At 39.4% G+C, this 15,574-nt stretch overlaps 1 protein-coding gene across 1 annotated transcript; it reads right to left on the bottom strand.

Moving 5' to 3' along the window:
- Nucleotides 1–230: 230 nt before the first annotated feature.
- On the bottom strand, nt 231–14,489 carry csrp2 (cysteine and glycine-rich protein 2). The gene is made up of 6 exons (XM_044343349.1): nt 14,356–14,489; nt 11,997–12,119; nt 9,042–9,210; nt 7,668–7,797; nt 6,150–6,243; nt 231–2,018 (listed from the first exon to the last, which is right to left on the bottom strand). The coding sequence occupies exons 2-6, from the start codon at nt 12,106–12,108 to the stop codon at nt 1,942–1,944; spliced, it is 582 nt and encodes a 193-aa protein (XP_044199284.1). The 5' UTR covers nt 12,109–12,119; nt 14,356–14,489; the 3' UTR covers nt 231–1,941.
- Nucleotides 14,490–15,574: the final 1,085 nt, after the last annotated feature.

Genomic DNA, 15,574 nt, shown 5'->3' with positions numbered 1-15,574 from the left:
AAAAAATTATTAAAGAGTACCTGTAGCTGTTTGACATGGAAGCCCGAGAATTTCATAAAACTCTATAGAGACGTGCAGCGAGTGTATTTATTAACAACAGAGTTGAGTTTAAGAAAAAGAGAACAATCTAACGCCGCAGAAGGACAGACGAGTTTACAAAAAAAGGTTCATTCCATGTGTTTTTCTCAAGAAGCTGTAAAGTCTTATGTGTTTTGTGTGTCTTTTGTCTGCCTACAACATTGCACTGATTATTTTTTTAGTCTTTTTTTTTTTTTTTTTTTTTTTGGCCGTTACTGAACAGAAGGGCCCAGACTGACGCTTCCATTGTTTACAGAGAGGAAGAGGAGGGGCCCATCAGACATGGCCGCCTCCTATCACTTCCTGTCTGGATCCCCGCGCAGTCAGCTCCGCAGCAGCAGCAACAGGATGGACTGAAGTGTAAAGAATGTGTATCTGTACATAAACAATCTAGAAATCATTCTCCGTAACTTGTTTTTTCTTTTCGTATGTGTTTTTTTTGTTTGTTTTTTTGTTTTTTTTTCCAGTTTGGGGGATTTCTTCTTACCAAACGTAACGAAGAAAATGAAGTGACTATATTCCAAGTGTATGACTGTAGCTTTTAGTGATGTCCGACACTGCTGTCTATAGGCATTTTAACCCCGAAATAACCCCCCCTCTTCCCCTTCATTTCCCTGCCAAGAAACTCCACTGCATGTACGATGCTTGGGACTGCTGGGCTTTCGCCGTCCCCGTCGATCCAACCCCATCGCCATCACCATGGTGACAGCCCGGCGAGCCACGTGTCTGTATATAGTGAATGTTAAGTATTTGCAAGTATTTTTCTGCATTATGTTCATTTGTCCGTTTGTTTTTTTTTATTAGTTTTTTTTTTTTCTCTCTCTCTCTCAAATCCAGTGTGTGTATCTTTTAGTGAAAGTCGTCTTCAGGTGGCCAGATCTCCAGTCAGGCCCTCCTGTGCAAGTGTGTAATATATTTGAATGTTCCATGCTTGTGGACTCTGTAGTCATCCTAAAGGGGTTTTTTCTGTCATATATCGCTGGGTTTGTTATACCACTGGATGTACAAATTGTAAAGCAAAGACACTAGACTCTAAGGCAGACGCCAATTTTTTTTTTTTTTTAATTTTTTTTTTTTGGTTTTCTAAAAGCTGAAATGTGATCATGCAATAGTTTTAAGGATAGAGGGAGCCTCCGAAACTTTTGGGCCTCATGTTTGCATCATCAGAAGGGGACGGTCATGTCGTCATTCTACGTTTTACTCCCCCCCCCCCCCACCCCACCCTGCTACCCACTGATGTCACTACTGCCCTGCAAAGACAACACACAGTAGCTACTTTAAAGGTCATGACTTGGTTGTAGATTTCATATCAGCAAAAAACATGCTACCAATAACTAGCCATTTGTGTTCTAATAATTGCCTTTTAAGTAACACAAGGTGGACTTTTGTTTTTGTAGGGCAGAGTTCAGCACTCCCAGCTCATCCAGGACATGAATTCAAAGCCATTTCAGTCCCTCTCTAGTTCTTCCAGCAGCCTAAAAAGTCTGTTCTGTCTCCCCTCTCACCTCACCATGTGGGAACATTTAAAAAAAAAAAAAACAAAAAAAAGATAAAGCACATAATCATCTCCAGTGCCTCTCTGCCCACCTTCAGACATCACTGTAACTCCGCTTCAGATGTAAACATATGGGCATGGTTCAGTTTTAATGGCTTTAATAATAAAATACAGTCAAATGTGAACGTTGGTTTGGTTTTTTAATTTTTTTTATTTGTAAACTGTAAAAAGTATCATGAGCACCTATTTCAACATAAAAGCATTTGAGGGAGAAAACATAAGCAAAAGGCCTGAAAAGTCGATGATGATGATGATGATGTCGGACAGAGGAATGTATGAAGGTGAGATTGTGTGGTCCTGCTCTGCCATCACTGAGCGTGAACCAGAGCACCGGCTCCCTGGCCGTACCCAAACCCTTTGGGTCCAAAGTTCTTGGCGTAACACGCTGTAGAGACAAGGAGAAGAAAGAATAAACATTAATAAGCTGCAGATTTTGTTCCTAAAGTGCATTCTTACATTAGGGGCATGAAACCTTATTTGAAAACTTAATAACAGCTTTAAGGTGATGGTGGCACAGCACAGTAATATACTATGTTGGTGAGTCCAGAAACCTCACCAATGTGTGAATTATGCAAGTTTTTACTTTTTACAAGTAAAAAAGCAAAACAAGTTATACACACATATATATACATACATCATGTAATTTCAAATAAATTGTTAATAATATTTGATAAATTTCCAAATAGGAGAGGAAAGTGGGCAAAAACCTCCAGTTTATTGTGATATATAGCTGTTTTCCCCCAGGTAACTAGCTAATTTAAAATCCAACTGAAATCACATTTAATCATCCCTCTTTCTTCAAAAATAATGTCAACAACAATTTTGAAGAGCAATGACGACACCAGCATCTAATGGGACCAAAGTGACATTTGCAGGTATGTTTACATAGCTATGCTGTTTAATGAGCTGCACCTAAACAGCTAATTAGCTGACTAGCCTGCTAACTGATGTTAGCAGTGCACTTTTCCTGGGTGGCTCGTTCCAACAGGGTAAGGTGTAGGACTACAGAATATTGTATCATTCAAAAAGGTGTGCTTGAAAATACGGTTTTGTATCTGTAACCTGGTTTTGTAAAACTTGTACACAATATTCATACAAACATACAGTACTAGTCAAAAGTTTGGACACACTTTTTCATTAAAGGGAATGGGAAGGTCTGTCCAAACTTTTGACGGGTACTGTAAATGTACAAGCTCACAAAACTAAGGTTACAGGAACAAACCCTATTTTCAAGCACACTTTTTTGAATGATATATTTCATACTGGAAAAGATATTTGTTTATGTTTGCAAGTTAGATAAAAAGGAGACTTCAGTTGGAAAGCTAATGTGCGTTGTATAGCAGGATGCTATCGGGCTTAGTGTGACCATCTGCTCTGCCTATGATAGAATGATACATCCCCTTTATGTAAGATTTGATTTGCTGTATGGAAATAAAGTGGATGATGGAAGGGTATTTCATCAAAGAAGTTTTTTGGCATTTTTGCCTTTATTGGACAGTGGTCAACAAAGAGGCAGACAGGAAACAGGGAGAGAGATGGGTATGACATGCAACAAAGGTCCCTAGCTGAAACTGAATCAGGAACATATTTCCATAGCATGCGCAGCCATTCAGCTACTGGGGCACTCCAAAAATGAAAGAATTAAAAAATGTAATTTCTCCCCTCGGGTTTCTAGCATTTGCTCAAAGTATAACACAGGACAAGTGATTGACAGAGTAGATATGAATGCTGTTGTAGTTTAATTTCACATGAACTTTAACAGGAACTTTCCCAGCTCCAACACTCAGGGCTGTTTATCTCACATTAATGTGCGATGTTTAAAATAAGCTCAGTACTCACGTTGTGGTAAAACAACCAAGTGCAAAATTTCTGACTTCTTTTGATTCTCTGGGATTTTAAGAAAACACAATATCAACAAAGTGTTTGGAAATCGCTTCAGTTTTCTTGTGCAAATGTGACGCCTCAGGTCAGCTGTCCACATCTGTCTTCAAAATGTTTATGTGGAGACTGAGTAACAATACCCAACTGTTGCTCACATAGTCACCATCTCTCTGCTAGAGGACAGTGAGACAAAACCACTGATTGAAAGCAGCAGCACGGCTTAGGTTTAGAGCCGAGATGCAACATTCCTGCTCATCAGTACAAGGTTTCATTATGACATTCAGCAAACATCCATTTTCTGACATCTGTGTTTATGTGTGTTTCTATGTCTGCCAGTGTGCATCAGTGTGCGTACGTCCTCTGTTTAGCCATACCGTCTTGTCTCATTGTGCTGATGAGGAAAGAGAAATCACTGTGGAGGTCAGACTGCAGCTGTTTCTGTTACCATGACAAGGCCAAACCAACACACCAATTGTGAAATAACACTCATCAGGGACAGCTGAACACAAGACCCTGTTTATGTGTGTTGTTTCATAGGGTTGTTACATAAGAGCCTGTTCATCCAGTTCTGCTGTTGCTGATATGATCACATCAGCTGCCGGTAGTGACTGAGCTGTAAGAGCTGTTCACTTTTAAAGGGGACCTATTATGCTTTTCCTTATGTTACAATGTCAGATGTTCTTATTAAATGTGACCAATGTGTCAAATACTGAGGTAAATGTCTGTAGCAGTAATCTCTTTGAGCAAAAAGCTCCAGCTTCAGACTGCTCTGAACACTCGGTTTCCAACGCTTTTTCTACCTTGAACCCAAGCTGACGTCAGCTTGTGACAGATTTCTTTACATGGTCATCTGCTCCATGCACAGCATGCAAGTTCACTGCTCTGCTCTGTTAACATTATGGCATTTTTCCATTGTTTTGAGGGTGGTCATGCCGAGTCATGACTGGAGTTGAGCTGGCATGCTGTGAGTTTACTATTCCTCCCTGCATTATTTATAACTGATCCACTCAACAAATAGCTCCAAATTTCTCCATATGTTGTTGTGTTGACCGTTTTTTAGTGCCACTAACAAAGATCTGCTAATTCTGTGAGGAACATGTTTAATTTCCTGTAAATTCCTCCCAATAAAAGTCTCCCATTATTTAGTAATTTAAAAGCTTTTAATATGAAGCAGGAAACATTGGGTTTGCATCAGCAGTAACTTAACACGACTCTGATACAGCTGCCCCTTGGCAGGCTTCTGGAAAGCTGGCCAATCAGAACAGAGTGGGCTCATTGGGAGGGGAGCCTGCCTGTTAGAGACAGAGGCTGAACTGTGGGGCTACATAAAGGGCCAGAATAAGATAAATAAGTGAGTTTTTTGTACTGTGAATCATGCAAAACTACTACTAGTGGAGTGCCAGAATAAAAACATAGAGCTGGAACTGCGCATAATAGGTCCCCTGCTGTGGAGCCTTTGTTAGTTATTTACATATGGATATTTGTGAATTCATAATGTTTTAAGAGTCATGTCTCCTTCCTGGTCTGCTGGTTGTTTTGCATCATGATGATTTTGATCAGTACTACTCACACTGTGAATGTACTGTACCTGGTTTGTTTACTTTAGCAGGAGTTCAGACTGAAATCAGCCCTGCGTTCATACAATGCAGGAGGCTGCGTTGGTGGAGGCGTGTTGTTTCAGGTACTGGTGAGAGATGAAATACGATGCAGGAAGTCTAGTTGTAGTAATAGATCTGAGATTTAGAAGGCTTATCAGACGCCCAATCGCTGCACAGCGGTTTATAAAACTTGGCTTAAACAGCTCTGGAAAGTTTTCACAATGGCAATTATTTTATCTTTTGTCACGAAAATGAGCAGGTTAACAGTAGAAATACAGATATGTTACAAAGTAATCTACTAGGAATGTGAGTTTCCATGGATTTGTCTGTGTGAACCAGTCTTATTTGGTTCTTTAAGGTCCTCTCAACCGTAAGTGAAAAAAAGCTGTAAAAAGTTGCCTGTGAGCTCTTACTAAAGATTTGGAAACCAGTCAATCTTTGGGAATGTCAGGAGTCCAACAAACCTTATCCTGATCCTGTCAGATGTAACCATAATACAATTTGGGGTTCCTTTGTAATGTTGGTTCTGGTTACACTCCCCTTCCCACCAAATGAGCTGCACCAAGTGCCTTTATATCATGCAGATATTTTAGGTGTCATTTAAGGTGCAGTGTGTAGAATTTAGTGGCATCTAGCAGAACAGACTTGGCAGAAATGGAATATAATATTCATAAGTATGTTTTAATTAGTGTATAATCCCACGAAAATATGAATTATTGTGCTTTTGTTACCTTAGCTAGATGCCGCTAAATCTTATACACTAGTCTTTTAAAATCTAGTGGTGACCTCTCTGTTGTGAAACTCACGTACGAGGGATTTTATGTGATTAGACAGCATGCTGAATGTTTTACTCATTACTGGATGTTGTTGTCTTGCTGCTGAATCACTCTGTAGCAGTGTTGCATGGTGGATTTCTTTTTTTCCTGCTCTGCCAGAGCATGTGTCAGCTAAATCCATCAGGGAATCACAGAGACTCCATGCAATACTGTAATGAAAAATGACACGCCTTTAGTTTCATTTTGGACGTTTCATCTCACCTTTGCAGTAGATTTCTCCATCTTTCTCAGTCTGGGTGGTCGACTCCAGGCTCTTGCCACATTTCGCGCAGCGGAAGCAGTTCTTATGCCACGGCTGTGACAAGAAAGAAAGAATTACCTTTCATGCTGAGTCTATCTACCATAAATTGTCAAGTTTTTCTTGTTTTTCTTTAACCAGTCAGTATTAAGACACAACTGTATTCAAGCAGAGATCAAAACTCTTATTTTCTGGACAAAATGTGTGTAATCTTTGGAAAAATGAAGTAGAAATTCAGTAAAAGTGTATTAAGAAATGGGATTTCTATAAAGTCTTATATCAGTACAGAAAATTACAGATTTTGCTTTAGCCAATGAGTTCATCCTCATAGATTTTCTCCATTAGGAAACACATCAACAGCTCTCCACCCGATGACATCACCTGCTATAAATCAGTTCATGTGCCCAGCGACAGGAAACGGTCCACTCCCATTTTCAGAGGAAACACAAATCCTAAGAGCTCAAATCTTTGCTCCTCTATGGACAGGTTCTTCTTCTTCTTCAACAAAACATCCTGCAGATGAATCTCAAGACCCGAAGCTCATAACTTCACTGTAAATCTGTGTGTCAACATGAGTCTGCCAGAACCCCCAATGTCCGCACAGCCTCACACAATTAACGCCAGCTGTTAAAAGGCTCTGATCCAAACTTAATGGAATAGCTTCAGTCAGAAAAACAGGATTTGTATTCTCTCATTAGGAGAGACCGCACCAAACCTCCTGCATGTGCTTCAGCACTGTAAAAATCACATGCCTTCGCTCCAGTCAAACAAGTTTCACCCCTGTGGTACATTTGTGATGTACACTGTGGTCCTTTGCAGTTCAAGGTTTGATTTCTGTTGGGACTGTCCGCTCCGGCTAAAACTGTATATAATGATAGTTCTGTAAAGTTGAATACACACTAAATGTTAGAGAGGTCAGTTATAACCCTGTTAAGTTCACTTCTGTGTAACTTTTCTCTTTAGTGTGAGCAGGAAAAACTATCACAGAGTTGCAGGGGCACATTCTTTAAATCTGTGGTATAAGATCAGATTCCCAGCCACACAGCCTCCCTGTGGACTCTCCTTCAGTGTTGTCAAGACAATCCACAATTTCTCACCTTAGCCAAGTGTCATCATTTATGCAACTTGGCTCAACTAGTGAAAGCCAAAGAGTCAACTTGTGTATATTGTATCAAAAGTGTGTTGCTTAGCTGGCTTTACTTTCAATTCATGCTGATATTTATTATATCCTGGAGCTGTATCCTGGATAGCTCAATTAATCAAATGAATTGATGAATGTGTGTTGGTTTTGGACTTTAGGCTGGACTAGTTGGACTAAACAAGCAACGTTAAGACATCAAATTAGGCTCTGAGAAACTGTGATGTGCAATTTTTACTATTTTATGAACAACTATCTGATTATTTAAACAACTATCTGATTATGAAAATAATTGCTAATTGCAGCCCTTTAGGATGAGTCCTTGAGGGAACCCTGCTCTCACCTTGCCTGCCCCCATGATCTTCTCAGCTGCGTACACAGAGTCTCCACACCGGGCGCACTTCTCTGAACCTCCAAACTTCTGCGCAAATTTGGATGGGTTAGGGTTGGTGGTGGGTCTGTGAGAATGTGTCCTAAAGGACAAATAAAAAAATAAAACAAAATAAATATATAAGTAAAAAAATGAGGGTTCATCAGTCAGCATCTGAAAACTCTCAATGACCAAATCTCTGAAATATACTGTATCGTTTTGTCATCTAAAACAGATAATATAACTCATTTTGGAAGGACACCTGCATCTAAAATAAACAGTATGCTGAATTATGTTTAGGCTTTTTACCCAAAGGAATTAAACTAATTGTACCTTTAAATTCTCACACAAAAGAAGTCTAAATTTTGACATATGAAATGAACTTTGAACACATTGAGAATGCTTACATTAATGTGCCAGAATCTGCTAAATAATGGCCCAAAACTTCAACATCTGCATTGATAACTACCTTGATAAATGTCTTAGTTGCTGTATGTGTCAGTTAAATAATTCATGTTTTAACTAATATCAGTTGTGACAACTTTCTAAATTATTTCAATATTTATTATTTAATATATAAGACAAAACAGTCCAGAAATAAAACTGGCACACCCCACTCCTCTCTCTCTCTCTCTCTCTCTCTCTCCTCACCTAGTGGTGGGAAAGCAAGCGGGGCACACTGGGGCCCTGGAGCAGTGCTTATCAAAGGGTGACTGCCAGCCCAAGTGGCCCCTGAATGAAACTCTTTGTGGTGGAGGACAGAGAGGAGAGTGAGCTAGTTACATAATAAACTCTTTCATAATAATCATCTGATGTCTGGGACTGGATAAACATTCTGCGTAGGTGTGTGTGGGGCTGTGTATTCCTGTTTGTTTCTAGTGCTTTCACATCATGCTCACAAGGTTACACGTAAGCAGTCAAAACCTTCTCTTCAGGTCTAAGAAGTGGGTGTAATTATTTTTTTTCAAGTGCCCATTCCAAGACTTAATACTGCAGGCTGAAAAACTGTTGGAAAGCAATGATCCTGATCTGTTAATGATCTGTTAAACCATTAGATCATTACTCTCAATTTTGGACTTCAGTTTCAACTCAGATCAACCAAAGCAGATGGGAACTGCTGCAGGCAAGCTGGATTCTATAAAGAGGCGGACTGTGTGCCAATAGTCCTGTCAAGGTTTCTTTCCTCCCTAAAAGCTTTGTTCAGGCAGCGTGGAACACAAAAGCATGCTGGGTAAAGGCAAAGGCAAAATTACCATATATATATATATATATATATATATATATACCATCTTGCGGCCTTTAAATACATTACGTAACACTCAGCAGTCATGCACCAGCTCAGCTTACTGTTCAGGTTTGATTCCCAGCCGCTCTCCTCGGTCCATGTTGAGTGTTCCTGCACCCTGCCCATAGCCGTAACCTTTGGGGCCGTACTTCTTCCCGTAGCACGACTTGCAGTAGATCTCCTGGTCATGAATAGCCAGTGTGGTGCTGTCTAAACCCTTCCTGCAGACCACTGAGGACACACAGAGAGAGAGAAGGACACATATAAGTGAAATGTTGTCATCCTGCACCTAACAGGTATCATCTCATCCTCATAATGTTGCTGAAATGTTCTCAGAGAAAAAAATGAGTGTCTGCTCTTAGTATTAGCAAGAAATAGGAGGATTTTGCATGGGAAACATTTGAAATAGCTGAAATCCTAAAAGAAGTTGAAGTGGTAATTAGAATGGAAGGGCTGAAAGAAGTCTCAGTTTAAATGTTAGCAGTGAATGAAGATGAAGTGTGAATTGAAGTGTAAGTGCTAAATGGAGATCAGCTGAACTTTAAGCACTAAAGGGATTTGAAATGTCAGCAGTGATGAACTCAGCTGGAAGGGTCAGTGGAAGTGTAAGTCTTGAAAGAAAGTGGCCACAATAAAGTAAGAGTTACACCCTTGTTCAGTGCTTACACTTAAACTGAACCTTCAACTTCCTTCAATCCTTCACTTTTCAACTTCCATTTGAACTTCTTTCAGTATGTAAACTAAACACACACATTTCCAGTCGTTTTGCTTTAGAGGACGTACATCTGGTTGAAGTGAACTGTCTCGCTAATGTCAGGCAAGATATTCGGTCATATTAGTGGAAAGATATTTGAGAAGTTGCCATGCTTCATTTTTCATCTCAGACAAAACAAGTATTGTCTTTGTTTCATCTACATCTTTTTCCTTTTTTGTGAGACTTTTCTTTGTTACACTCTCTTTTTTTTTCCACTTCTTTGTTCCAACTGCATGTGCAAGTCATTTCAGCCTATAAAGAAAAATATGAATATGCAGAGAGGAAATAAGCATTCAGCAATGGTACTAAATTTTATATTTTCATCACCATAACTAGATTTTCTAGCATCAGCACAGGATTTCTGGATATTGGAGTATAAACTCCAACAGTAGGCTATACAGTAGCAGTGGAAAAAAAGTTGACTTTGGCAGGATACAAACCAAATAATGTATTGACTGAGAAAACAGAAGCATCACAGTGACTTAATACTGTACACTTGCTGTCTGTTGGGATTAACTGCATTCTTCACACAGTGGCCTGCATTATGTGAGCGTCTGAGACCGGTTTAAGATTTCATTCTACTGGACGGAAAAACGTCTCAACTCTGATCTCATGCCAACACCTCTGAAATGAATACTTAAGGAGCTTATTGTAAGATATCTGTATTTCCAATCCTAAGTCCTCATATTTCCATTTTCTGAGTCTCTGAGTTGTTGTCACAAGCGTTCACAGTTCCCTTTAGTTACAGTCGCATCATTAATGCTCATTTGTCACAGCTGGCATTGAGTGTAACAAATAAAGATCACAAATCTGAAGGAAGTGTAAAGTCATATGAGGATCTGTTTGCAACTGTGTGACCTTTCTGTCTTTATACAGCAGCCTTTCATGTACAGAAATGAAACGCGGTGAATGTCAGAGAATGTCAAACTGAGAAACTGGAGGAAAAAGGGCAAAAGGAGAGTCATGGACTTGCTCCGCATCTCTTCAGTGGATGAGACAAGGCTGCTTTTGTAAGGAAACCGCTGGAAAAAGAATAAACTCATCTTTTGTGGCTTATATTGCTTTGCTCCTCACTTGATAACGGCTAAATGAAAGCGGCTGTATAATCCTGGTCTGTTTGCGTGCCGAGGTCTTCGCTGGAACATCTTCACTGACATTTCACAGGCGGTTGAGGAGCGGGATCAAGCCGCCCACTCATCTAGCGGACTGACAATGAGGCGTGAACTCAACAACTGATGGACGACCAGAGACAGTACAAGCTGTCTTTTATGAGCTGTGCAGGGGTTAGACAGAGTTCACCTGACTCATCCCTGGATGGGTTTCTATCGCTGACCTTTCATGGCTAATCTGTTTATATACAAGCAAGTGGGGAAAATCTTGATATGTGAGACGATGAGAGTTGGCTGTCATGCAGTAATCTTCAGTGATTTTTTTTCAATGCGGTACGTTAACATCACTCTTTTCACAACGTTTTTCAGAATGTTCCTCCCACAGGCTTTATGATGACATAGCTAGTGAATGAGATGCTTTTGATCCGTCAGATGACATCGCTTCCTTTCAACCAGAGTTTTCAAAGTACTTTTTGTTCGCACTGCAGTAACACATGACAAGATGATCATTTACACGGGGCACTCCAGCGATTTAATGTTGTACTTTCATCCACTTAGGACAGGATGGATTCCAGCAGTAATCAAGACAGTGTGTGGGAGTTCTTCTCATTGTTTTCAAGTTGTACCTTCCTCCAACGCACCTGTCATATATTCAGTTATGCAGAATTGTTTTTGTTTAAAAAAAAAAAAAAAGAATAATTAAAATCAATGCAGCACAGGTAGACATATCTTGACTTTTAGTCCATATGAGGAAAGCTCCATAATTACAGAGTCCTAAACTTCCAATAGTACAATGTTCAAACCCATATCTTTCAAACTCCATGTCCCCAGTTTGCCTATCCTGATGACATCACCAGGGTTATTTTTTTCAGATGCTAGGAAGCTCCTGCAAGAAATGATGCAGCTGTTTTCACAGGGATGATGAATAAACTGATCTTGATACTGTATATAAAACCAGGTGAGTGTCTCTTTTTAACACAAAGCAAAATAAAAGTTATAAATTCAGTGGCTGCCTGGAGGCAGAAAATCAATAAAAGAAATTGTGAGCAATGATAAAAAATATATCCTATCTTCATGGGCTAAAAACTATAAAAACACTCCTATGGTCCTTTAAATTTAATCTTAATCTAGAAGTTAAGGTCAACTGTACTTACTGCAGAGAAAACAGCATTTGTGAAAACTCTTGCCGTCACACTGCACCTCCTCAGCGTGGTAAACTGTCCCGCGGCATGCTGTGCACTTGTTGCCTCCTCCCCAGTTTGGCATTGTGTGAGCTTCTAAAGAGGAGACAGAGAAGGCACGAGAAGGTGAAGCATCTGAGCCAGGATTAGTTTGTTTTGTTTTTGCTCTGTTCCTCCTCTACTTGTTCGGATACGTCCTCATCTGCACTTTGGAAACAAAAGATTTTTTCAGGCTTATTCCCTAAGGCCAAGTGAGCATGAATGTTTTTCAGCAACACCCTTGATTCACATTTTCACCTGGAGGATATTCACTATAACCACAACCATAGCATCTGATAACCTCAAAATAGGGTTAGCTCTAGATTTTAGAGGAGATGGTCATGTTATTCATTACCATAATTGTTTATTTGCCGTTTCGTGCATGTTTCCCGGGAAGATCATAATATTTGAAGCACATTACAGTTGCCCCAATACTGTAATCTGCCTTTTATGAGCCGTATTAATGGATCCCAAATCACAATGAGAAATGATTGAATTAAAAAACACTGCTCCAGGCCACAACGCTGAAAAAAAAAACAACAACCGCGACAACAATGCAAACGAGGTCGGCCTAAACAACAGCGCGGACTAATACCCAGAGGAATGTTTCAGGGTGCTGTGCTTTAAGGCTTTTGTTGTCTGATGATGGGCTGTGGCTGCAGGATACAAATACGAGCTGCAAAGAACACATGTGAAGTAAATCACTGTTATTACAGCGCAGAGCCCAGTCACTCCCTGACTCACACGTGCATCTGTCTGTAATTACAGACTCACTCCCGTTTAAAAATGTGTCAAGAGGGCGTTGATGAGCTTCCATAAGGGACGGATTTAAATTTTTTAAGACTTTTCCTACCGCAAAGCAAACCTGCTGTGAAAACGTAATTTGGAGATAAAAATTAAATAGTGGCAGTATTCTTAATTAAATGAAAAGAAAACGCAAGCAGCTAGAAACTATTTATCCTGCCAGTCCTCCTCCCAGCTGGATTACAGACTGAACAACAGGCCCGAACATGAGAGGGGATCAAAAGACCACTAACTTTACCCTCAGGGCTGGAGTGTGATGGGAATGACTGTGCTGAAGTTTACACACCAAGTAAGCTGATGTGTACCTTGATGAAATAAATGTCTTTCATTTGCCTGCACAGACAATATCATACTTGTAGCTGAATGCTGTTTTAAAGTTCTCAGCAGTAAGATTCAGGGTCCAAATATCTCAGATAATGTCTTTGATACATCACTAATATTTTCTGGATGATATTTGCTGGACATGAAAACATTCCACTGAATCAAGACTAATGAAATTGTTTTATTATTGAGCTCTTTCATTCAGGGTGATTCAATGCACCATTTTAATGCTGGTAGGATCTCTGGAACACATTACTGTCTTTAAATGAACTCACGTGTTATACTTAATTAAAGTCCAATAAAAAAAGTTTTTTTTTCCTTTCTCTCTTATTTTCCCTGGCACTTGTTACATAATGTTTTCAGAGGACTGCTGTCAGAACATTGTGACCTCTCTGACCCTTGCCAACCTTGACAACAGAGCCTGCTGGACCTCATGCTTCAACTTAACATGGTAATCAATTAAATATTGCCATTGTCTCAAATTGTCATGGAAGTTGACTACATTGCTGAAAAAGAGTAAGCTAGAGGTTGAATTCTATTTGTCACTTACCAAGCTGTGAACTGTATGTCAGTGGGCACAATGATTTTGTGCTCTTTAATAGTTTTTTTTTTGTCGATTTTACAAAATGGTACGAGGTTAGTTACATTTCTATTTGCTACATTATAACACAAAGCAGCATTAACCTGGTTTAACTATTCATTTATAACAGTAAATGTTGTAAATGTATGTAGGCTGGCATGTTTTCTGTGCTACCTGCTCTTGGACAATGTGTGCATGATCATTTGGCTTTGGGCGTTTTTAATTAGCTTAGCTAATGAAAAGCTATTTAAATTGTCCAAGTTCAGACAATTCGCCAACCAGCTGCCCTTTATAACTTCATTTCCGAAGAAAACAACTTTATATCCGAATTAATTACTGAAACAATTAGGCAGTGCTACAATGTAAACATTCATTTCCAACCTGGCTAATGTTAATACTAAAACGTTGCCCAAAGCTAGCTTATAAATGTGTAAAAACACCACATTTGCCCTTCAGTACACTGACTTTATTAGACACCGACATGATACATTTTACATATTCTCTAATTAAAAGTATCCAGCATGTTCAGCCTGTCTGTAAATCAGTCTGAAGTCTACCTTTGGTTTCAGTACAATGTGTTTTAGTTACCTTTAAGTAGATTTAAAAAGCAGGTAATGTCCAGGTGTGAAAATGCTTCAGTTGCAGCTGCCTGTGTATCCAGACGGCTCTCCTGTGCCAGCAGCAGACTTTACTATACTGCCGCTGCGCTGCCACATACTCCACATATTTACAGTACTGCACAGGGAGGAGGCGCTACCAGGGGGCGTGAACTCACCATGCTGCCTTCATGTGCATTCAGAAATTACAATTAATGTTAAAAGAAGCGGAATTATTGATGCTTTAGTGGTGCACACATGAGAAAACCAAAAAAAAAAAAAAAGGCTCTGTACTGATGGCAGACCTGGCATTTTTGATTATGAGATACCTTCAATGATCCATAAAGGAAGGAGTGTTGAATTAGTCTTCTGTCCACATTTTGTGCGTGGGAAGCATAATAATTGTGGAGGCCTATGATGAAGATATTTTGTATTACTCCTGTACCAAAAATACATGCCCTGTTGTTTTAAATGATGTTAGACCAGTGGCTCTGGCCTCAGATGTAATGAAGATTTTTGAGAGGATTGCCTTTAGAATAAGTCGACTACATACAAAAAGCTCACCTGGGTTTACACTGGGGCAGCAGTATGTATGTATGTATGTATGTATGTATGATGTATGTATGTATGTATGTATGTATGTATGTATGTATGTATGTATCTATCTATCTATCTATCTATCTATCTATCTATCTATCTATCTATAGTGAAATAATTTGCATGAGAAATACTATAAATGCTTGTAACACACCTGCTGTGTCAAGATTGCCCAAACCTGCAGTTATCCTGCCTCCTGCTGGACACAGACTGTAATAAATGACAGCTTGTTCATGAATGTCCTGCCTTGCAAGCAGAGAGAGATGTTTGCAGCACAGAGAAATGCCAAAAAAGGAAGGTTAATGTTGACATTACAGTTATGCTATAACAGAATATATTGTTTCACTGAGGCAATGTTCACCGGTCCAGCAATGTTCAAAGCCTCCGCAGACCACATCCTGATAATAACTTAGAATATACAGCATGGCTGATGTCTATGAGCCAAATGAAAAAAACAGACTCTCCTCCTGTTTTTTATGCCAAATTGGACCCAGCTGCCTGGGCAGTACTTTATATTAGAGATTACTAAACACTTTAACAGTGATAGTTACAAGAGTTTATAAATTTATAATAAGTTTTTTTGTATTATTATAGGTGAATGAAAGAAGCTATAT

The sequence above is a fragment of the Thunnus albacares genome, chromosome 23 (assembly GCF_914725855.1).
Source record: "Thunnus albacares chromosome 23, fThuAlb1.1, whole genome shotgun sequence".
Lineage (NCBI taxonomy): Eukaryota > Metazoa > Chordata > Actinopteri > Scombriformes > Scombridae > Thunnus > Thunnus albacares.
The sequence above is the reverse complement of the archived record's forward strand: the minus strand, read 5'-3'. Positions and strand labels throughout refer to the sequence as shown.

Bases quoted from the DNA above. Each gene is read 5' to 3' on its own strand.
- csrp2 (XM_044343349.1), bottom strand. From the start codon at position 12,108: ATGCCAAACTGGGGAGGAGGCAACAAGTGCACAGCATGCCGCGGGACA. The intron at 7,798-9,041 runs GTAAGCTGAGCT...TTTGTCCTTTAG, and splicing joins CTGGGAATCAAACCTGAACA to GACACATTCTCACAGACCCA. The intron at 6,244-7,667 runs GTGAGAGCAGGG...TTCTTGTCACAG, and splicing joins AGATCATGGGGGCAGGCAAG to CCGTGGCATAAGAACTGCTT.